At 37.2% G+C, this 21,881-nt stretch overlaps 2 protein-coding genes across 2 annotated transcripts in view; both read left to right on the top strand.

Annotated features, from left to right (window-relative positions):
- Nucleotides 1-745: 745 nt before the first annotated feature.
- Nucleotides 746-17,467, top strand: rab32a (RAB32a, member RAS oncogene family). Its single transcript, XM_015005242.2, has 3 exons — nt 746-1,152; nt 11,915-12,192; nt 16,193-17,467. The coding sequence occupies exons 1-3, from the start codon at nt 939-941 to the stop codon at nt 16,340-16,342; spliced, it is 642 nt and encodes a 213-aa protein (XP_014860728.1). The 5' UTR covers nt 746-938; the 3' UTR covers nt 16,343-17,467.
- A 406-nt stretch (nt 17,468-17,873) lies between these two features.
- The window catches only part of adgb (androglobin), a 34,253-nt gene continuing 30,245 nt past the window's right edge, over nt 17,874-21,881 (top strand). Inside the window, exons 1-2 of the mRNA XM_088002208.1 lie at nt 17,874-18,134; nt 18,648-18,740. Of these exons, the coding sequence (XP_087858334.1) occupies nt 17,979-18,134; nt 18,648-18,740 (249 nt within the window). The 5' untranslated portion in view covers nt 17,874-17,978. The remainder of the gene's footprint in view (nt 18,135-18,647; nt 18,741-21,881) is intronic.

The following is a 21,881-nucleotide window of genomic DNA, read 5'->3' as shown; positions in this document are numbered from 1 at the left end:
TTTGTCCTCCGTAAAAAGTAAATGTAAGTGAAGAAAAACCCCCTGAAAAAACAGCTTTGATTTTATACCATCATGACAATTGCAGGGACTTGGGAAGTAGATATCCAAAAGCCATGATCCGATAAACTCGTATTTACATTTGTACACATGGCTCATACAAAATTTCCCAAAACTAACAACTGCTGTGTCAAATCACACAGCCCCATGTATAGTCAAGTGTACTTACAACAAGGAAAAGTACACTAAATTTGGGCAGCATTAACTTCTTGATACATCTTCCTTAAAATATACTGTGGCATGTGGTCAAGATCCTTTAAAGGCTATGTTGTCTTTTTGTTACCAGGAACACAGAACTGTGTGAACCCTGTTATCATTTGTGCATAAGGACAGTACAGAAAAAAATAAAGAAATTATTAATATTAACTCAAGAAATATTAAAACAATATGATTTGGCATTACATTCAAATGTCTTTGTAAGAAGTTTTCAGTTTGCTTTATATCAATTTTTATAAACAGAAATGTGTATAACTTTCCTAAATGTTGCCTATTGATTCAGGAAATAAAAATAACATTACGTTGAGGAGACGATTTGGCTTTAGTGACTGATTACCGGGGAGCAGAGAAGCGCAGAAAAGTGTCTCACTTATTATAATAAGCAGCAAAGGCTTATGGCACTCAATGCACAAGCATGTCAAACTTACTCGACATTTCCGGGTCCTATGACTTATCAGGTGGTTTCTGTGTGGCAGAGGGAGGAGAAGAAGGAAGGAAGGAGGAGGAGAAAAAACGGAGAATTAGAAAGTAGTGGAAAAAGGAGGGACGGAGTTGGGGGGACTCCCTGACCGGCCCAGCTCTCTGACCTGCCCAGTTCTCCTCGGCTCCTGTCAGCGTGAAAGCAGAAGTTGCTTAAAGTTTCGCTAACAGCTTTCAGTCTCAGCATGGCCGGAGGCTCGGTGTCAGAGTGTAAGGAGTATCTCTTCAAAGTGCTGGTCATCGGGGAATTGGGAGTGGGGAAGACCAGCATCATCAAACGCTATGTCCACCAGCTTTTCTCCCAGCACTACAGGGCGACGATCGGAGTCGACTTCGCTCTAAAAGTCATCAACTGGGACAGCAAAACGCTGGTTCGTCTGCAGCTGTGGGACATAGCAGGTAAGATATTCACTTCTTATTTCGTAAATTAGATTAAAACAGAATCATCTGGCTTGGAGTTGATGCTATTTCTAACGTTGTGTGGGTAAGAGTCCTGTGTCACTGAGGTTTCCTCTTTAGCAGATAAGTGTTAAGAGATTATTTGCGACTTGTTGACAGTTAACCCGTGAAATTATGCAATGTGTCACAGCCACGCTAAATCTGATATGCAAGGAGACAGAATGAAAACCCCCCAAACTGTTTTAATTCCGGTAGGCCGTGAGTTTAAAGACTCCAGATAGGAAATTCCCGCAGCCTTCATGCCTGCTTATTGTGTTTTCCACTTTATGATCACAGCAGCTCATAATTGTCAATGGAATGTAGGTCACGTTGTTATTACCGACTAAGCGCCGCCTCAATGAGTTGGCTCCTCTCAGTTTTTTTTATTTATTTTTTACATATCTTTTGTTAGAATAAAACCAGGGTTCTCAAACTGTGGTGCCCGTAAAACTGGCACCTGGGCTGTCCTGAGCGGTAATTTTTAGCTAATTATTTGTAATGTAGAGCCAATGACATAACAAATAAGTTGTCTAATCACACTGACCTGTGCTCAACTTCTCAAATGAGGAGAGCAATAGAGAAAAACGTCAGTGCTGATGGCTGAAAAATATTTTTCTTTCGTTCTCTTTTTTGTTGAACAAACTGCAAATATCCAAGTCCAGTTGCAGCGTAATTGTCTTTTCGTCTGTTCTTAAAAGAATGAGGGAGAAAGTTTTCTCTTTTAGTCTTTTTTTTTATTGTTAATGTCTTAAATTGCTGCTTTACCGCTTCATAACAAAGTCCAGGCATTGATTGGCTCCTTTAAATTGCAACAGCTACATTACATCACAGTACTGTTCCTACACAGATAGGAACAGTTCATAAAGTGATATCAGTTAAATGAATGAATGACTGCTGTATCTGTCTAGGTATTATTAGGACAGACATAATTAAGTAAGTGGTAAAATGTTTGAGAACCATTGGAATTAACTGTTTATGGGCTTGCTCAAGGATATAGTCATATTTTTCCTGCTGTGGTTTATTATTTTCAAACACAGCCAAATTATCATTGACTTATGATAACTTGTTGACTTTTAATTTTGGTTTCAACTTAAATAACCTTCTTTATTTAATGCTGCCAGACTTGGCCCGCTTGCCAACCTGTTGCATTCCAGCAGCTTGAGTAAGCAAGCTGAAAGGAGCCGGGTAAATGCAAGTTAACCCCTTACGAAGTCAGCCAGGCAACTGATACTGGCATGTCAATGCAAAAATAGCAGAGTTATCACAACAGTAAGAAAGCGACATGCTTGAAAAGACCGATGAATGAGGAAGTGAGCAAAGACGGCGTGAAGCTTTCAATTCACTATAGCTGTAGCCAGGCAGGCGTTACCACAGGTCAGTCAGCATGAACAAAGATGGTGTCTGCATTGTTCCATGAAACCCTTTCCTTATTATTATGCTTGATATGATTGTTTTTATCATTAAAAATATGTCTGACATCAAGACTTTTGAAATTCCTTGGTTATAAACCCTCATGAGCATGCTGAAAGTCATGAGGCCGATTCATGCTAATTATCATTGTGTGTGGAAGATCATGTGGCACAGGGCCTCTGAATGTGTATGTTTTCTTCAGTCATTTTGGAAAAGCAAAATGTAATTTCTACAGACTTAACAGTTTTTGTTGTACTTTTTTTTTTTTTTACATTTTTAAATCTTTTATTTTTATAAATTCTAAAAACAAAAAAAAAGACGCTTGAGCCTTGAGCAAACAAATTTCTGTCTTTTAAGATACACTGTATACATTTCATTGAAAAACCAAACATTTGATCTATTCTGTAACAGTGATTGTAGATAAATGGAATATAATTAAACAAGTGGTGCATGTTCGTTTTTTTTGTATTTTAGAAGTATCAACATCAGGGTTTCCCCCAGAAAACCTGTTAAGCCCTGTCGGGGTGCCGAGGCGGTCCACCGGCGGTCCACCGTATTAAAAGATGTTAATTAGACAGGAAGTGTAAAAAAATTACTGGGTAATTACATGTTACTGGAAAACATCGCCAGTGAAACACTCTTTAAACCCACAACCAGCCTTAAAAACAACAAATCAAAAAATACAATTAAAATGAATGTCAATTATTTGCACTTCTGTTTAATCCAAATTAAGTCAGTGGCTCAATAAAGCCCCCCAGGGCTTCAGGGGCCCCATAAATACTAATATTTTAACACAGACCTTTGAACACACACGCTTTCTGGAATGATGTTCACTGGTCAGATCAATCAAAGAGGGACTTTTGATCTTAGTAACAGAGGGCAGTGTTTGTTAATGACCTAATGCCTCAAAACGTCATGCTAACATGGTTGTGAAGATAATGCAGTTTTGCAGTGGTGTGCTGACTTAAGGTCTGGAGTGCTTGCTGTGATTAGTCCTTGGAAAAATTCTGCACTAAAACATTGCAGGATTACACTGACAGACCATCTAACTGTGCATCTAAAGCAACAATATAAACTGACCATAATTTAACAAAACACCAAGAAAGGAAAACATGTAATTTTTTTATTCATTATAGGCTAATACTGTACTTTTGGAAATGTATTAAAGTAGAGTAGAGTCTGTTTACTTAATTAGATATTGATCAAATCTCATTTGATTAAGCAGATATGTCATTTTTATAATTATTTTAAAATAGAAAAATAAATTAAAACTTTTAAATGATGGTTTCTTTTTAAAAAGAAAGATCCAAGCAGTTTTTTAAAGCATTTTTTTACTTATTTATTTAAATTACAGTCCAATTTAACATACGGCAGTATAGTGCATGAAAATAATCAAAATAAAAGTTGCATGAGTATGTGATGCTGTACTTTTTGAACCCTTATCCTGACTGATACCTTTGTATGACAATATTCTTTTGATCTGTTGTACATCCTACGGATTCTAGGATTTTAGCTAAACAATGGAAATGTGCAAATTTGTGAGAAGTTTGAACTCAGGAAGACTTAAAGTTAAGTGAAGTGCTTCAAAATTGTTACATCTGGAACACATTGCTGCAGATTTTTAATATCACAAAAGACGTATGTAAAGAATTCATAAAGGGCATTCAAGGAGGCATTTGGATTTGGCAGTACAGTTACAGCTCATACATTGTTTTGAATTGTTTTTTCCCAGTCAACAATTGTGAAAGTAATATCAGTGTTTGCACTGTGATAATCTCAATTGAGTTTTTAAATGCCGCATTTGGTATGACATTATATTTTAAGTATTCATATTCTGTATTCCACTAATGAAAGTGACCGTGTATATTGTGACTGTTGAGCAGTATGTTCAAAGTTACATATTTTTTTCCTGGTATTGTGCAGCACAAAATCTTACAATAATCCTTAGGGTTAGGGTATATGATTCCTGTAGCTTTGCACTAAGCTCTTGTGAGTGCTGGTATGATTCCAATAATGTGACTTATTGCCATTTTGGGTTTATTTCAAAACACAAGTCACATGAGGAGGTTTTTTTTATTATTATTTCTAGATGTGTTCCTCATGACAGCATCTCCTTCTAGAGCGTCACTGGTTAGATTTAAAATCTAAAACTTCTTTTTCAAAACAGTTTTTTATCCTTTGGAAGGAAAAAATATGCCCTGCCTCTAGACATATTCTGTTTTACCCACTCCCTCAATCAAACAAACCTCATATGCTGAGACAGATCGGGACAGATGGTTATAAAGGCTTCTGTTTTTTTCATATATATATATATATATATATATATATATATATATATATATATATATATATATATATATATATTCCATTGCTCATAGCGGTGACAGCGGTGACAATTTTTCAAAAATTGAAAAATTATTTATTATTATATATATATATATATTCCATTGCTCATAGCGGTGACAGAAAGGGGGCGAACGTTTGGGTGCTGGATAGGTCGTCACAACAACTTGAGTTTCTGTCAGAAGCGGATTGGCAGTCCAGGCTGACGTTCAGACCCTCGCAGCTCAAGCTCAGTGAGTGTGCACGGCATCCGTGACTAAACATCAGGGTGGGCCGACTGCCTGTCACTGCAAATCAGGACCTAATCAGAACATCTGCAAGAGAAAAAAAAAAACATGATACTTTGCCTGATGTTTTTGTGGCGAGACAATGAATCATTTGCATACATTGAGAGAGCACAGATTTTTACTCCCAACTAAAAACAACTTGATGTTGCCCACATCTACAATAAAACTTGAGATGACTTAGAGAAAGTAATAAAAAAATAAATAAAACAATAAAAAAAACTGAACGTGGGTGTAAGAGAGACAGCTTAAGGTAAATTAGATGAGTCATTAATGAATGGCCTATAGGTGATTTGGTCATGCAGAAAAAGAAGGAAGGAGAATTTATCTTGGAAACAGAGAAAGCAATTTCTGAGTTGTGTATTTTTTGTTAAAACAAGCACAACTGTGATTACAGTCCGTGTAGAATGATAGTAATCAGGGGCTTTTATAAGAGGTAGGAAATCAGTATGAAGCTGGAGAGTATCCCAGCCCCTTTTCAAACACAATTGCTACTTTCGCTGGGATGTTTTTAGCTTGCGGACAGGATGTGATTATCACTATGCTATATTGTAAAACGAGGATGCATCTTGTTCGGCAGAACTGGTAGACGATTGTATGGTCATCACCTGCAACGTGGGTCATTACTGTCTTCGGCGTTCACAACCAGTCACCTGATACCAGCTGACCTTTGTTCACACCTCTTAAAACATTGTGAACAGCTAATCTCTGACACTGTAAAGTTAAGGAATGTTATAACTTTAACACTTTAACTCAGCGATCTTAAATATGGACCAGAAGCTCCCACAGGAACCCACTGCAAAAATAACATATTCTGCATATAGGATATCCTTAATGCTTAATTTGCACTCCTATTTTCAACTTTAAGAGGATCAGAGAGCAGGATGGGCCGTAAAGGTTTGACGGAAGTTGTGTCTGAGCTCCTGTGCTAAAATGAGGCTATTGACCAATTACAAATTCTGTCAAATTGACAAGTTGAACTTATTCTAAATATAAGTTGTATTTGTAAAGGGTATTGTTGTATTCTTTTACTTATTTTATGTGTTGTAGCCTTCAGATCCGTGCTTCTTTTGAAAAGAAATATCTTCATTTTAATGACACCAGGATCAATAAAGGTTCTTCATAAAATGCAAATGGTAGTCATGCTCCTTGTTAATTGTCTAATTGATAATATTTTGGCAGTTTTGACAAATAGATCCTCAACTACTATGTATATGCATATATAAACCAACTCCTCTGCTGTCAGATTGTTTTTTATGTACATTGGTGCGTTGAAAAATAGGGGGTAAGCATGAGGAGATGACGGAGAGTTTAAAGGACATCAAGTCCTGTCAATTGTTAGACAATTAGACAAATTAACCAGTGAGTTGGTTGTACTGACAGTTTCACGTTCAGTTTTATGCGTCCAGTATGCCGAGGTGAGCGATACTTCTAAAGTGTAGACAGCGACAGTAAAGCATGACAGAACAAATGTTTTCAGTGAGTCATGGCTATGACTGTGTACATGTGATTGCCATGTAATTCACATGGTCAGCAATTTTTAACTGGTGATGATATTTTCTTCAGCTGCATTTTTCATTTTGACTCAAGGTAGTGCCAGAACATCATTTTCCTTTCCCATTGCGCCGTCCGAAACTATTCAATTTAAAGGCAGGTATTTGCACAGACAGTAAAGTATCTTCAAAAGGTCTTTCTAGTGAAGTCTAGAAAATGACAACACCGGTGCCCCTTGGAGACAAACAAAAAAAAAATCCCTGCTCTACTTTCTCTGCTTCCTATGAACGAGTTACAGCTCAGATCAATTTGTAGATAAATAAACCATAACGGCTGCAAAGTGCTGAGATGTGCCGCATACACTGAAAGCCAATTGAGCAATAGACTAGATCAGACAGATGAGATGCCATTTCATTCGACATGACTGTGTTCTTCTTTCCAAACCTGACTCTACTGTAGCCTTTGCTAACTTAAAGCACACTGTCCTCACTTAACTGTAATTCTCTTGTCTCTGACAGAAAATGAGACCATTGTTGTGATTGGAGAAACGGTCCTTCAGTCAAACTGCTTACCCCATGCATTTAGCATAAGTCTGTAGGAACAGAGCACCAGTTCAGGTTCCTGCTGTAGAAGATCACAATCATATAAAATGAGAAAAGTTGGGGGATGAAATGATATTTCAGCAAAGGTCTTTATTGCTATCCCCATGCTGGAGTCCTTCTTGGAAGAAACAAACATCAATCCACATATTTTACAATCTGCTCAAATATTTTGGCAAACCCAAAAGCATTTAGAGGCAAAGCCAAGTCTTTAAATGCTTAGATTTTCTTTCAGGGATTACAGCGTGGTGGAAGTTGTAGGGAGAATAGTCCAAATCTTTCCAGTGGAAAGATGAACACCCAAAAACAGGATACAGACATTTTTGACGTGCAGGTGAAAACTTGTTTTGCTGGGGATTTTTTTTTTTTTTGCTCTCAGCCAACACAAGTTTCAGAAGGATGTGAGATTTGTGTGTTCAGCAAATTCTCTGTATCTATCTAAGGGCACAGGAGTATGCAATACAGCAATTTAAGTTAATTAAATTCTTTTGCATTACGCTGTCATAAGTGCATGACTTAACACAATCTAAAATGTATTTTAAATCATACCAATGTACTTTTAATGTCTAACAAGTTGTCAACCATATTCTTTAAAAGATGGAACCAACTTAGCAAAAAAAAAAAAAGGTTCTTTTGAGGGAAAGCTAAAGAAGTGTAAGTTTTTTTTTGTTTTGTTTTGTTTTTACTTGAGATTCACCCATTAAATGAAATGTATTTAGATAATCATAGCATGTTTTAGAAGCAATATCTATCATCTAGTTCCTGTGATTGTGATTATTTTATGTCTGCCTTACATCCACTGTAGGTTTTCTGGTCTATTAGAAATGCCACCAATTAGGACCAGATATTTGGAAAGTGGGCTGATTGATTAATGCTCTAAGAGGCTATGTGACAACACTGTGTTCCTACTTCCCCACAGTCTTCAGTTTGAATAACGCTTGATTAAGATTGTCTGCTTTTTTTCTGAACACTAAACCATTAGACTGGATTCGGTGGATCGAACATACAAATGTGTATTTGAAAACCAGTGCCACAAAAATAGGTGCTTTCACTATGATGAAGCTCTTTGTTTTTGCTAAACTGTAGATTTCAATCAGGATTTTCTTTAAACGTTGTCTCACACTTAAACTTTGTGACACTTTAAAGTAACCTACTCTGATATTTGCATTTTTTCTGATTAATGATTCATACTTAGCAACTATACAAATGGTCTGTGTTGCTCCACATTCCTATAAATTCACTACACATAACTTTACTGATACACAGTTTGCAAACTGAATGGAATAATGGCACAACTGTTAATTTTTCATCAATCCCCTCTAAGTCCATATTGCCACAGTGTTGAAATATTTGCACACTGAAAGATTAGGATGCCCATTACAGATTGGTGCTCCTTTTTGTAGTTTTTCCTGATTATTGTGGATCAGTTTTGTTGCAGCTCTGACACCTAATTCTTACTCTGAAGACATCAGTTGCACTTTCTCGAATGTAATGCATTCAGTTGAACGTAAAAGATGAAACGCTGCACTTGAAGTTATGGAATTTTTCCCTCAGTCTTTGCTAAGCGCTTAAGTAAGCTGCAGCTTTTCCTCACATGCTGCTCAGAGGAATTTTAACGTGTCGGTCATGTGTTCTTCACAGTCTCGCTATGGAATCCCTGCTGAAGACTACCTTAAAGACAGAGCCACTGTGTTGCTTTTCTTATTTTAGTGCTGTTGGGATGGGGGTGGAGGGTACGAGGAGGGTCACAGGCGGTTGGCTCCCTAACAGATGGAGGCTGCTGCCGCTGTTGCCGCTGCAACGTCTGGCTTGGACAGTTTCTATAGTAACCCACCCACAAGAGTGTGTATGACCATAGAGGAAGCAGGGGCTGCTGGGTCTGTGGATAATGATGAGACTGTGCTTTCTTTCTGTTTCTCCCACGCAGCAAACACAGATTAACCAGTGGCTGTAACTTAGCCGTTTCATAAAGTAGTTGTGCAGGAGGTCTGACTGATATGCATCTAACCAGGGTGTCTAATTGTTACTTGAGGTCATGCACCAGTTCTTGTAACTTTGGGAAACTGAGCTAAAAAAAAAAAAAAAAAAAAGTTCATCTTATGAAACTTGCTGATTTCCTTCTAAATTTCTGCGTCTTAATGTACAGCTTCAGATGTATGTTTTTTCTTTAGTTTGCTGGCAGTCGCTTTATGTTGTGCGTTGTTATGTAGCAGCACGCATCTCATGCTCCTCTGTGGCATCCGCTGAGTAAATACTCTATTGTTATTGTAGTTCAGTCCATTCCCATGTTTTTTGCTGATTAGGTTAGCGGCATATGACACTCATTAATGTTTGCAGTGTAATTTTGTTTTCTCCTTACGTAACAAGACAAATCTTGTTGCGATATTCACTTCCTTTGCTTGAATATGTCGAAAGATGACAAATTAAATAAATAAAGCAGAAAAGTATGAGCACCATTAGAAGGATTTTTGCTGATCAGATTTTTTTCCCCCTGCTTGATAGTTTGTTGTGGAAATCACGACATCGTCGAAACGTGTGCTAAATGTAGAGTTTTACATTATATATCAACAAGGTTGTTTAATATAAGCAGAAAAATGTGAGCATGGGCGGCTAAACAGTATCTCAGCAACCATTTGATAACAAAAAGAAAATATTGACCCTATACAGTTATCGGCAGAAATGTTATGAATCAAAACGAATCAAAGTAAACTTCTTTATTAATTATATGAAGCCTGGAGGGTACACAAAAGGGGAAGTCCTGAACAAAAGGTCAATTGACAGCAAAATTTCCCAAAAAAATATTCCAGTTCTACTTTTCAAACAAAGGGATATGTCTTAATAGTAAACTAAAAAGAGAAGCCTTAAAGTAAATTTGACATTTTCACTTAATAATCACTTAGTCCACTTACATGTCAAGAGGAAGAGTATCCTTTTTTATATACACTTGAAAGGATCACTGGCTCTTCTATCTAGAGCCCTGTGATAATGCTGGAGGAGCTACTAACTATCAGTTTGCATCCCACATCCTGGAAGAGCACTTGAAAGAAAGACACTGCTGAAAGAAAGTCTGTTTAGGGTTTACTACATGTCATGGAGGAGACACAGCAAACACGTGAAATAAGGATGAGACTAAAATGTAACTTTTTTGATGTCAAATGTGAAAAACGTATACCTTGTCCCCTGTCAAACATGGTGGTGGCTGTATTGTGGCAGGGGGATGTTTTCTGGAGCCACGGTGAAGCTTTTCAGAGAAGATGAGAAGGTTAATGAAGCCAAATAATCTGTGGTAAGGCTTGGAAATTGCCTATGAAAGACACTTCCAATCTCGCCTCACTTAGCAAAAAACAAAAAAAAATGGCTCTGGTCGAATCCCATCCTCAAAGATGGAATAGAGGGAGACTCATATAAATGCATTCACCACTTGTGGTGTGAAGGTGGCAAAATGTTAATAAGATTTGAAACTTTTGAATGTGGCTGTATATCCTTGTTGTACTTGCTATGCCTGCTGCCTAAAGTTAGTGTGCTGAATTGTGATGTTCCTCAGGGTTCTCCTCCCCCGGCCCACCAACCAACAGTGATGATGCTGTGCGAAAATGTCAACCCATTCTGGCATAATTGTTGCATTTTACTCAGCAAGCCCATTAACAAGAGCAGAGGTTCACAGAGAATGACGAGGCCCTTTATTTTTGTCTTCATTCTGCCCTGGCCCGCTCAGTTCTGGACGCACGGTCTGTACAGTCTGAAATAAAAGCCTTATTTTCAGTCCATCGGCTCTTTATCCCACTGTGTCGTGTCTCTGGTGAATTCACCTGGGGTTATATCAGCTAAAATTAGACTCTCAATTATGAGCTATTACCGCCAGGCCTGTGGTCCCCACAGTGGATTCGCTCTCTCTCGCAAACCTGCACTGCAACACACCTCTCTGGTTTTCTGCGAGCTTGGGAAGGCACCTATGCTGCAAAGTGAAAGTGTGCTAGGAGGAGCTTTGCTTGCACTTCCTCAATTGCTTTCTAAACCCATTTCCTATTTTTGTGACAAAGATATACCGGCTGTCTTTTCCTCAATACGCTAACTGTAGAGTCTTCGTTCTTTAATGGGCTCAATAGAGCAAAAAGTTATGTACTAAATCTGTCACATGCCACAAATCTTTGGAGAACCTGTATGCATGGACTCAATCTAATCACCTCTGTGCTGATTCTAGAAACTGTCCAAGAGTTATAAAATAACCTTCTGCCATTTCTTCGGGGATATGTTCATGTCTCTTGATGTCTGGAAAATGAGCCATTTCAAAAACCTCCCAATTATTAAATAACAATTAACAGGCACTGCCTTATTACAAAAAAAAATAAATAAATAAATAAAAATCCACCATTGCACAGTTTTGCAACTGTTTGCAGCCATTTTCACGCCAATGCAGCATGAATATAAATGTTGAGTTGGAAGTGGTGGTTCTTTGAATTTAAATGGAGAGGAGGCCCTATAACAGCTCTGTTAACAGCAATGTTTAAAATCTCGTATTTTTCTAAACCTATGGCACTCTTCCAAGATTGTAGCCACAGATAAATATTTCACTCTTTCTTTCCATCCCTCCAGGGCAGGAGCGATTCGGAAACATGACGCGGGTGTACTACAAGGAAGCCGTCGGGGCATTTGTTGTGTTTGACGTGACGAGGGGCGCCACGTTTGAAGCCGTGTCTAAATGGAAGCACGACCTGGACAGCAAAGTGAAGCTGGCTAATGGCAACCCCATCCCCGCAGTGCTCCTCGCCAATAAATGTGACCAGAAGAAAGACAGCGTCAACAATTCAACACTAATGGACAATTTCTGCAAAGAGACAGGCTTTCTGGGCTGGTTTGAGACATCAGCTAAGGTGAGAAACAAGCAATAGCCCACATGTGGTGCCTTGGAAAAAGTACTTGTCACTTTACAGGTTTCTTCTGTTTTTGTTTTTTGTTTTTTGTCACACTTAACATTTTTCAGATCCACAAACTGACTTTAATGTTCAACAAAGAGCAAAAAAAAATAAAAATAAAAAAAATTAAATGATATATAAGCAACATACTTTTAAAATGATAAAATAGTTTTGATTAACCAATTAGGTCTTACTCAGTTTTGTGAGTCAAAACCAAACACATTTAATGCCAGACCAGTGGAATGAAGTAATCAGTTCAATAAAAATATTTCTGACAATATAAAGTAAACTGAAAGGTCCCAAAAAGCAGGAAATCACACCTCAGTCTTGAAAAAAAAAAAAAAATCAAAGACAGTTGAGAAACAAAATTATTGACATCTATCAGTCTGTGAATGGTGACAAAACCAACAAACTGCAAAAGTTAGTTTATCCACAAGTTGAGAAAACACAGAGTTGTGGTGAATTTCCCCAGGAGTTGCCCATGGGCCAAATTTACTCTGCATCAGCAACCTTTCCAGAAGAAACCTAGTAAATAAATTTACATAGTGCTTTTCTAGTCATGCTACCAACTCAGACACTTTGCATTAGAGCTACATTCACCCAACTGTTTATTATTAAATGCAGTCTGATCTTGTGATCTAAAACAATTTAATTTGTAATACTGGTTTAATATAAAAATCAGCAGCTTAATAAACTTCACAGCAAATTTGGGGAAACGAGCCTCCATATAGTATATAGTTTACTCTGTGTGATGCAAAATACACAATTTTTCAATTGTTGGCAAACTGCAACTTCATCGGTGCCATAAAGGAGGTAAAATCTGTCTATGCATTCTACTTAAATGCTTTTTAAAATATTCCTTCTGCAGTGAATTATGAACAAAAATGTGAAGATCTAATTGCACTTTAAATTACAGGAGGATCTATCAAGGTTCTTGGTTTTAATGTTACAAAATGTAAAACTGCGATTTTTGCTAATCAATGTAGTGACTTTGTGTTCAACCTTTGATGTGTTCTTTTCATCTCACATTCAGTATCTCTCTATTTTAGTTGAGTCATTGTGTTCCTTCATAGCGAATCATTCTGCAGCAGCATTAGATTCCCAGTGTTGGAGTTGTTTTAATATCATGACATGATGTGATTGTTGCTGAAGAGAGATTACAGCTTCACCATGTGAGCTTTTTACATGACCCAAGAAGAGACAAAAGTTGTCACCGGATGTGTCGCTGTCTTCCTGAATGGTTTCCTTACTGCCACTGGCTGACAGGAAATCATCCAAAGTTATCCTGTGGAGAAGCCTGGCCTCTTCTGCTCCTGTGGTTATTGTGAAATTACAAAATGCTGAACTCTTTTTTGGCTATGAACTTTTCAACAGCTAGTGCCTGAAACAAGCAACCACATTGGTTAAAAGTGTTTAGACCGGTCTGGTAAACACAGACCGCAGCAAAAGAAGAAGAAAAAAAAAGATTTAATATGGTATCACATGGCTTGGTTTGAGATTGGCAAATAAAGGAAATTTCGTACTTTTTTTTTCCCCTTCTGCTGGCGTCACAAATAACTGTCTTCGTAAAGTAGAATCTGGCTAACTGAAGCTCTTGCTTCCATAGTTTCTGTTTATAACTGTGCATAACATAAAAGCAAAACAGAGGGTTTTCTTGCATGGGGGATGTAGCAGTTCAGCATTTAGAGCTTTTTGATTGTCACCAGATAGGAATCCTGACTAAAAGCACATGACTGTCAGCTGGTACTTTGCCAGAAACTCGAATCACAGGCCAACAATGTCTGAGAATCAACAAGTCTTTGCCTTGTTCCACTCTTAACAATCAAGCATGAGTGATTTTTTTTTCTAAGACCTGAAAAGAAAGAAAGAAAACTTGTTAGAATGTCCTAAAGAGACTGAGATGGGGATTCACCTCACAGCAGGGCAAAAGCTGTCAACATACAGTGAGGTGCAATGGAACAGTTTAATTCAAAACATGGTCATCTTTTAGAAGGGCTCAGTCAAAGTCCAGACCTGCACCCATAATATGTGGCAAGACTTCACTGATGTTCTCTATTCAGTCTTTCAGAGCTTGAGCTATTTGAAAATAGGCAAAACATTCTCTTTGTGCACAACTCATAGGTACTTCAAGGGGTAGTACTTTAACAAATTACTTTTGTTATATCTTTGGGGGGAGGTGTTGTTTGTTTAAATTATTTTATATTATCACTACTAATGGGTGTTTCGAACAACAGAGAAGTACATTTCACAATTAAAACTAAAAGAGAGTAGGAAAACGTCATCCATATTTCCTGTCATAATTCCTCTTACTGTTGCCTTTTACTCACTGGCATTATGAGTCTTTCTAGGAAAACATCTGAAGTCATTAAACAGGAAACACTCCAAGAAAGAGGCCTCCTTACATTTTGAATAATAGCTGGCTATTGTTTCCCTGTTAAGAGATGTGTTGATGTGTTTGGAATGAATTGACTCTGTTGATCTAATTATGAAAAAAAACAAAAACAAAGAAACTTTTGCCCCTGGAGCTGTGTCATGTGAAGTGTGTGGGTGTGTGACGACTGCAGAGCAGTTTCCTTTCTGTCAGTGCAGTAAAGCGCTGGTCACGTTAGTGTACAACCCCACCCACAAAAACCTGGAATGGGAGTTCTCTTAATGGGAGCCAAATGTTCACAGAACAATGTGTTCTCAAGGACATAAGCAATAAAATAACATTGTCTTGGTGAAGTAAATCAATGTTTTTGGAGGATTTTTGAAATATGAGTCTGAAATGTATGGCCTTGTTACTGGAAAAGTTGGGGACTTATTTATTTATTTATTTATTTTTATTTATTTATGTATTTTAGAAAATAATAGAAGTTAATCAACATAAAAAAAATACAAAAATAATGTTATTTTTGATCCAAAAGAAATCCAAGAAACACTGAAGAATAATTTCAGTTTTACTAAAATGCAAATAACATTTCATTGTATTCAGCAATTACTTTTGAAAAATAATTATCTCTCACTGTACAGTTATTTTTGGCATATCATCAGTTTTGCAAGACTTAATGAGAACAAATGTAAAATGATCCTTTAGATGATCCACTTAGATGTTGCCTTTTAATTGCAGCACAGGTCAGGCATGAACATAGTGAACATGAACAACTGCAAAAGAAAAAAAAAAAAAACATTGTCAGCAGTTTTAAACAATTAAAACAGCCATCTGCTTGATAGAATATTCTGACAGCTTAAACTAGCATCTGATTGCTCCAGGTCAATTCACTCATTTTCCATCTTCAACACCCATTTTCGACCCACGAGTTGATTCCCCCCCCCACCTACTTCCATTTTGATCCCAAAAACAAACTTCTCAATACATCAGTGCCATTTTGTCCCAATTTAATGATGTCTTATAAAAAGCACATCAAATAATCCTTTTGTTCTCAGCAGCCACGGACACCACTTACCCATTGGTTGCACAGGCAAAGAAGCAATAGAAAACCAGGTCAAGGCAGAACAGACACAACCAACCCAAATACAAAATGGTGGACAGGAGAAATGACCAGGAAGCTTACCACAGTTAAAAAGGTGGTGTATTTCTAGTTTTCAAGTAATTAAAATACTTGAAAACTCTCTCTGTTGGCTGGAAAAAAACAAAAACAAAACAAAAAAAAAACAGACGACAATGTGAATTGTTCCAGTGTACAGTCTAAAAGCAAAACAGAACCAAGATTTCAGTTGGAAAGAACAAAACTTTATTTTTTGGTATATTTTGCATTGGCAGTCAATGTCCGTTCGTCATTTAAAGCTTTTGTCCAAATTGAAATTGTAATTGCAAACAAATGTTGTTCCCATGGCTTGCGTAAACCTGTTTTGAAATTATTGTACCTCATATCTGTCATTTCTTTTAGTAGTGCGTGTCATTTAACATCATGTTGTCGTATCTCCATCTTACTGAACTATTTTCTTGCGTTATTAGGACAACATCAACGTAGACGAGGCAGCTCGTTTCTTGGTAGAGAACATCCTGGCGAATGATAAAGGTTTGCCGTATGAGGAGAGCAACGGAGACCGGATCAAACTGGACCAGGAGACTATAGCTGCTGAGAGCAAGTCAGGCTGCTGCTAACACTCAATCCACTCACATTAACCATCCGCCTCCCTCTGGTGGGGTCCAGTGAGTTCACCCAGCCTGTGGCTCCAGCTCCCTGATGCAACCTTGGAGACAAATATGATTTTTTTTTTTTTTGTCTCTTCAAACCTTCAGGAACTTCTTACATTGATGCCAATTTGACCTGTGCATCCAAGATTCTCATTACTCTTATTTTTGATCTTGCCTCAAAGGTTTTCTACTGCGTTTACTTTGCATTTGGGGGATTTTTTTTTTTTTTTTTTTTGTGTTCCTTTAAAAATGCTTACAGTATGTACAGCTGATTTTCAAACTGTTGCCCTGACAACCTCTTAAGCCTTGGACTAATATCACACAAGAAACAGGTTGTGGGGTGTGGTACATTCAATGCAGAAAGTTGAGGAGCGCACGCTTGGAAGCAATTTTTGACCTTGTGATTGTCACGTTAGTGTATTCTTAATCAATATCACTCCATGTATGTTTTATTTTCTCACCTCTCAGTTTTCTGTGAAACAAAAAGAACAAAAAGAAAAAAATAAAGATGCTGAAGCTTTTTTTCAGTGCCTGTAGATGGACATTGCATTATATTGCACACAGAGTGAATTTTGGCTACTTTTTTCATTATTAGACTACTGTTAGCCAGTCGTTCTGTAAAATTTGAAAATTGCTATTTGGCTTTTATTGCTGTCAAGCTGTATTGTATTAGTCCACTTATCTCTAATTAAGCATTGTGGCATAACATTGTTATTATTTTAACAACAGCATGGGTAACAATTTTTATGCTTCACATAGTACAATCAAAATTACACTGCAGTATTTCACAAAAAAAAAAAGAACAGAGCTATATTGATGGTACTGCATGACTACAGAAGCAATTGCAGACCTTTGCCTAGCTTTGTTTCTGCTGATGTGTCTGTGTAAATTCCTGTACTTTTAAAATGTTTTGTGTCAAATGTTGCATAACTGACTGTGCAGCAAAACCAGACTCTGACAGAGGTCTCCAGGCTTTTGTATATGGCAATCTGTTGAAAGTGTTGATTAAATGTAAATATTGTTTTAAACATGTTTACAGGCGAAAATACTTTAAATATGCAAAACCAAAATAGAATAAACATTTTATCAATTCTTTGTTGTCACGCTGTGGTTTAATGCTTGTTGCAGGGCTCTGATGACAGATGTTACGACAAAACAACTTCGACATATGTTTTGGAAATATGATCATTTACTCTAAATTGATTTTATATCAGGCAGATATATAACTCCTTCTTCTTAACGTTTTACTGGCGATTGGCAGAAAAGTTTGAGCACACACTGCCAAAATAAGAAAGTGCAGGAAATGCCCCTGCTCTAGATCCCGCCCACCTTTAAGCTCGGTTGCGTAGCAACTGTCAAACTTCGACAGGCAGAAAGAAACGCTTATGAAACGAATATAATTAAGGCGCTTCGTGTTACTTTACTTTTCTTTTATTTTTTTTTTAACATAAACACAATGTCCAAACCAGCACAGGTAAAGAAAAGGGATCACGCCGCCAGCAAAACGTCTGCATCTGACCGGCAGTATGAGTGAGTCATTAAATACAGCTGCGTTGCTGCTTTGCCGTTTGCTAACAGAGAAAAGTGCACAAAGGTGAATCGAATGTCTCGGTGTTTTAGGACACCCAACTCCTCTGAGAGCCTCGAAAAATCCAAACTTTACATCTGGCCCGAGTGGAGCGATGCCGAAGTCAGCAAGGAGAAATGGGACGTATCTAAAGGAGAAGGCAGAAAGTCAATCAAGAGCAAGAGTAATTCTGTAAATATGGGAGGGGGGCGGGGGCTCCTACAGTGAGAAAATTGATTTCAGTATTTTCCAGGTCTACGTCTGGAAAAGATCTAAAGAGCATGGACAAAAGGATGTTTCCGGATTTTATTCCGTATCATCATCTAAAACGCTTTGTTGTTATCCTTCCTTACTTCCTTTTCAGTCATTCCTTTTCAGCTTCCCTCTTTTTCCATCGTCCTTTCTCCCACACTTTTTTCTTTCTTTGATTCCTCCCTTTCTTTCCTGTTACGTCTTTTCTTTGCTCCCTTTGTCCTTACAGTCTGTGTTGTTACAGATCTATCATTTAAAGCCTCTGCACTAAATATCCTATTCATTGTGGAACGTTGTATTTCGTAGAATGTTAATTCTGGAAAGCGCTGAACATTTTCATGAAAGATTCATCTAATCCACAGACGGGGGATAGTTAAACTTCATCACCACGTTCAAACAAAAATGATTAAAATGTGCATGTACGCATATTTGAAAATCAAGTTGCCTTTTCAGTCATTCTTCGAAGATCCAGAAGGAAAGTTGTTTCTGCCTACATCCCTGAAGGTGCACACATGGAAACGTCCAACTGAGTTTATTGTTGATAAGGTAACCATCCCTTTCAGAATTATGTTGTTTGGAATTAAAACATAAACCTTTAATTTCAGTTAGTTTTAGTTGGGGATACCTGCTAATATAATAGTCTAATACTTCTGTAGTGAAGCTATATTAACTTTGGTCATTTAGTAAATATGTTGACTCCTATTGGACTATAAATGTCGTCCAACAGTGCAGTCTGTCCCGCTAAATGGGTAACCAAGTTACAGCAATAAGAAAAAAAAAATAAATCATGTTAAATAAGTAAATTGTTTGTAATAATTTTAACCTCTTTTATCCTTAAAAGATAATTTATTTTGGATCTTGTGTCAGATTGCAACTAACATTAATTCTGTATCAGTTTTGATACAGTACCTCAAAATGGTATTCTTATCCCATTGAACCTTTATGCAATTTGTTACATTACAAACTTAAAATGTTATGCATTTGAAAAGACTTCATGTGATAGATGAAAATAAAGTAGTGCCTGATTGTAAAGTGGAAGTTAAAACAAACATGAGAAAATTGAAATGAACAGGTGAAAACTGTGGTATGCGTTTATATTCTGTCATAGCTTTTGACAGTCGCCTCTTACTGCAATTGCAGTCTCATTGTTAGTTATGCTCATCTAGAAATTGAAATGCAGATATTGTTTTCAATGGAAAATGGCTTAAAGTCGGACCGATCAGATTGAAAGTGTCTCCAAGTTTTTTCAAAGTTCTCAATCAGATTTTGGTCTAGGTTTTGACTGGGCCTTTCATGCTTTGAAATAAACTATTCCATTATAATTTTGGTAATATTATTGTTGTTCTACTGGAAATCGAAACCTCCGCCCCCGTCGCTAGTGTTTTCGCAGCCTGCAGCAGTTATTCGTCTATGATTAAACGGCATTTAGCTCCATATAGGTTTATATTTACTATAACCACCCTGTCTGTCCCTGTGGAAGAAAACCGTTCTCTCCAACATAATGCCATCACCACCATGTTTTATTGTGGGACTTCATGTGTTCATACTCATGTGCCAGGTTGCTATTAGACATGGTGGGAGACTAACGTGACTACCTTCTCTTGCATGTTTCTTGTATCCTCTACATAGTTTGTTAAAGCTAAAACCAGATTCCCGCCCCTCCATCAATAGATTTATTCTCATCTTTCTTCCATAAAGGAACAATTTGTTGAGTTCATAACTAAGTGTCCCAGATTTATGCACACCTGAGCATTATATCTCTCCAGATCATCCAGAGGCTACTGGTCTTGTTTCCCTTTAAGGTTAACGGAGAAAATAAGCGTAAAAAAAACAAATAAATATCACAGTTTCTACTTTTTCTTTTTATCACAATGTGAGAAAAGAATACCCAGATTTACCTTCCACTTCACTGGTGTCCACTATTTTGTATGGGTCTATTTCATAGAATCCTGATATGCTTTGAAGTCTGTGACTCAAACATGACGGTAGGCGAAAAAGTTCAAGACGCACAAATTTATTTACAAGGCAATGATTTCCTTTTGCCTTTTCCATTTATCCAGATTTACCTACTTGTAAAGTATTTATCTGCCAATTGAATACCTAGGGTAAATTACTCGGCAATAAATCCCTAAAGCAAATTTCTCCTTGCGTCACAATGTGAAAAGCATACACGGATATCTTCTCCAACCTTCTCCAATTAAGTGTAATTGCATCACTTTACTTTTCACATTGGTGTATGGACCACTTACTAACTGGAAGCTTCCTGTTATTTTTGAATCAGTCTTTGCCAAGTCACATGCTGTCTTTTCACGCAAGAAGTCAAAACGACTTCAATGGTTTCATACAAAAGGAGCAGAGGCTAATCAAGGAAGCAATCAGCCATACAGAAGGAAGCAGACACTCTTCTGAAAAAGCTGTCTTGTCTTGCTGAAGATGTGCATTATGAAAGGAAAGATTTGATGTCCTTGAAAAAAGTTGCTTCAGTTTGAGCAACAAAAACTTCCTCCTTTAGCAGCAAACCTGTGTTTCTGACATTTGATGCAGGATGTGTGTTTCAATTTAAACACACATATATTTAAATATAAGGACCTTGAATTGCATGTTATATTGGCTTTTGACAAATTACTACATAAATTGTGTGTTTATATTCAGTTAAAATTGTACAAGCTACTGTATAAAATGCACACAGCCATTTATTTTCACTGTTTGACATTAATTTAGTCTTAATGTTTTCTCTATTATGTCAGTTAGGTTTACCAAAGGTATTTTTATTTGATTATTATCAGAATAATGAGTGTTTTTGATCACTTTCTTGAAGTTCTGTAGGTTACCTACACCCAAACTATTTAAGAAAGTCCATATTATAATGACTTTCTAAGCTTCTGATTAAATAACTGCTTAACACACAACATATAAGTTAAGTTGAGGCACACTCGTGGATGTGTTTTTAAGGCACAAACTCAAACTCACTGCTTTCTTTTATGTCATAAGAACATTTAAAATAAACGTGACAAGACGGTTAGAAATGTCCATGTGGACCTTCTCTAGTCTAGTTCATTCTTTGGCACAAATTTCTGATGCCTGAATGAACCATGATAATTTGTTCAGGCAATATTTGCAAGTACAAACACCATGGAAATGTCCAGTTATCATACGGTTCAAAACGACGGAACTGTACGTGCACCGCAAATTTTGGTGCACAATTTTTCACCAAAATTTGTGGATGCATACATTTGGTGTAAGATTTGTGTATCCATCAGACATGAAGCAACATCTTTGTGAAGATTCTGGCTGAGGCTGACAAGAATGTCATTATCCACAGTGAAACAAATGCTATGCAGTCAGAGAGGAAGAAGCCTTTTTTTTTTCCCTCCCAAAAAAGCAATTTAAAAAGCCAGATTCTAGTTTGCGAATGTACAGAAACCTTAACCTCATCCTGTCCCATTATGAAACTAAAGCTCGAGTGCAAATTTGTGAAGGATTGTGGACAGACCTAAAAAGCTGTGCTAGCAAAGTGGCTCACAAACTTGACGCATTTTCTGTCAAGAAGACTGGGGAGGAAAGAGTGTAGTGTTGTATTGCTACAAAAAAAACCTAAGGTTATGTATGGTTTTTTTTATACTGTGTATGTAAATATGTTTTCATTTGTATGCATTTAAATCATAGATGTGTTGAATAGTCAATTAT

The sequence above is a fragment of the Poecilia mexicana genome, unplaced genomic scaffold, assembly GCF_051168715.1.
Source record: "Poecilia mexicana isolate PSO_F unplaced genomic scaffold, ASM5116871v1 scaffold_21, whole genome shotgun sequence".
NCBI lineage: Eukaryota > Metazoa > Chordata > Actinopteri > Cyprinodontiformes > Poeciliidae > Poecilia > Poecilia mexicana.
This window is presented reverse-complemented; position numbering and strand designations above follow the sequence as displayed.